General features: G+C 37.9%; 1 protein-coding gene across 1 annotated transcript; it reads right to left on the bottom strand.

The window, feature by feature from the left end:
• Positions 1–236: 236 nt before the first annotated feature.
• On the bottom strand, positions 237–812 carry LOC122432789 (60S ribosomal protein L22-like 1). The gene is made up of 2 exons (XM_043455357.1): positions 809–812; positions 237–700 (listed from the first exon to the last, which is right to left on the bottom strand). Exons 1-2 carry the CDS (start codon positions 810–812, stop codon positions 237–239), a joined length of 468 nt encoding a protein of 155 aa, XP_043311292.1.
• Positions 813–1,196: the final 384 nt, after the last annotated feature.

The raw sequence follows: 1,196 nt of genomic DNA, 5'->3' as shown, positions 1-1,196 counted from the left end.
CTTCTTTCATCTCCATGCCCACCCACTCTCGATTACTTTGAAGCATATCATTTGTATGGCAATATTATAATATGCCATATTAAAGATATATTTATACACATATAAATATATTGAATATTTATTGCTAGATGATAAATGCTCTTTTTTTTTAACAGAGTAATTTTTTTATTCATTAGAAAGCTTTTAAAGTAAATGTCCACTTCAAGAAGTTCCTCTTGTATGTTTTATTTGTTTTATTAGCAAATAAAGCATCCCATTAGCATCCCTATATGGGATGGCTTCATCGAGTCCTCAGAGTCAGATCCATCTTTATCTTGATTAATCTGTAAGTAATGAAGTTTGGACGTCTTCTTGTCAGATGCAGCCACACCAAGCCAATCACAAAGATTGTTCTTTTCATGGAATTTCTTGGTGAGGTATGTCAAATGCCTTTTAGAGAACTGTTTATCAGAAAGAGCAGTGATTTTACTCTTGAAGTATTCAGTGTGGACAGCCTTGCCAGGGTTTCCAGTCTTTCCATTCATTGTAACTTTCTCCTGTAGAAACTGTTCAGAATTTCCAGAATCAAAACTTCCATCTTCTGCTGGATGAGTAAGCTCCACACTGAGCTTCCAGGTTGACTTCTTAAGCTTCTCGTCTTTGGTGCCGTCTTGAAGGCCAGCTGTGCCATTAGAGAATGGCGCTGCCTTACTTCTTGTTGCTGCAAACGTTTTGCCAGCACATGGAGACACCTAAAGCCCAGGCTGAGCCTCTTGAAAGTGACAAGCCTCCTGCAGAGAGAGAGGCAGAGGTGTAGCTGAGGGCATACCCATGAGTGATCTGATTACACTGGGCAGGATAGGTCTGAGCCATCGCAGATGATACCTGCCCAAACTGGTGACTGCCAAAATCTTGAGCCTATAAAACAGCTGTTGATTCAAGTCACTAAATTTTGGAGTGCTTTGTTACTCAATGATAGCTAATTGGTGCATACCCCAAAGTGAGTGTTAATTCCTTAATTTCATTAAACATCTAATTAGTAGCAAAATTTCGTTGATTATCTCACAAATGTTTTTTCTACACTTTGTTTGTTTTTATCAGGTTCCACTAAGGTGTGTTTATTTTGATTGATGGAGAAGTCTCATGTATCCTTTAATCTAGAGTTTCCATTTCCAATCTTTTTTTTCCTTCTGGAATTTATTTTTCAAAGACCCTGT

Source organism: Cervus canadensis, chromosome 1 (assembly GCF_019320065.1).
Source record: "Cervus canadensis isolate Bull #8, Minnesota chromosome 1, ASM1932006v1, whole genome shotgun sequence".
NCBI classification, from domain to species: Eukaryota; Metazoa; Chordata; class Mammalia; order Artiodactyla; family Cervidae; genus Cervus; species Cervus canadensis.
The sequence above is the reverse complement of the archived record's forward strand: the minus strand, read 5'-3'. Positions and strand labels throughout refer to the sequence as shown.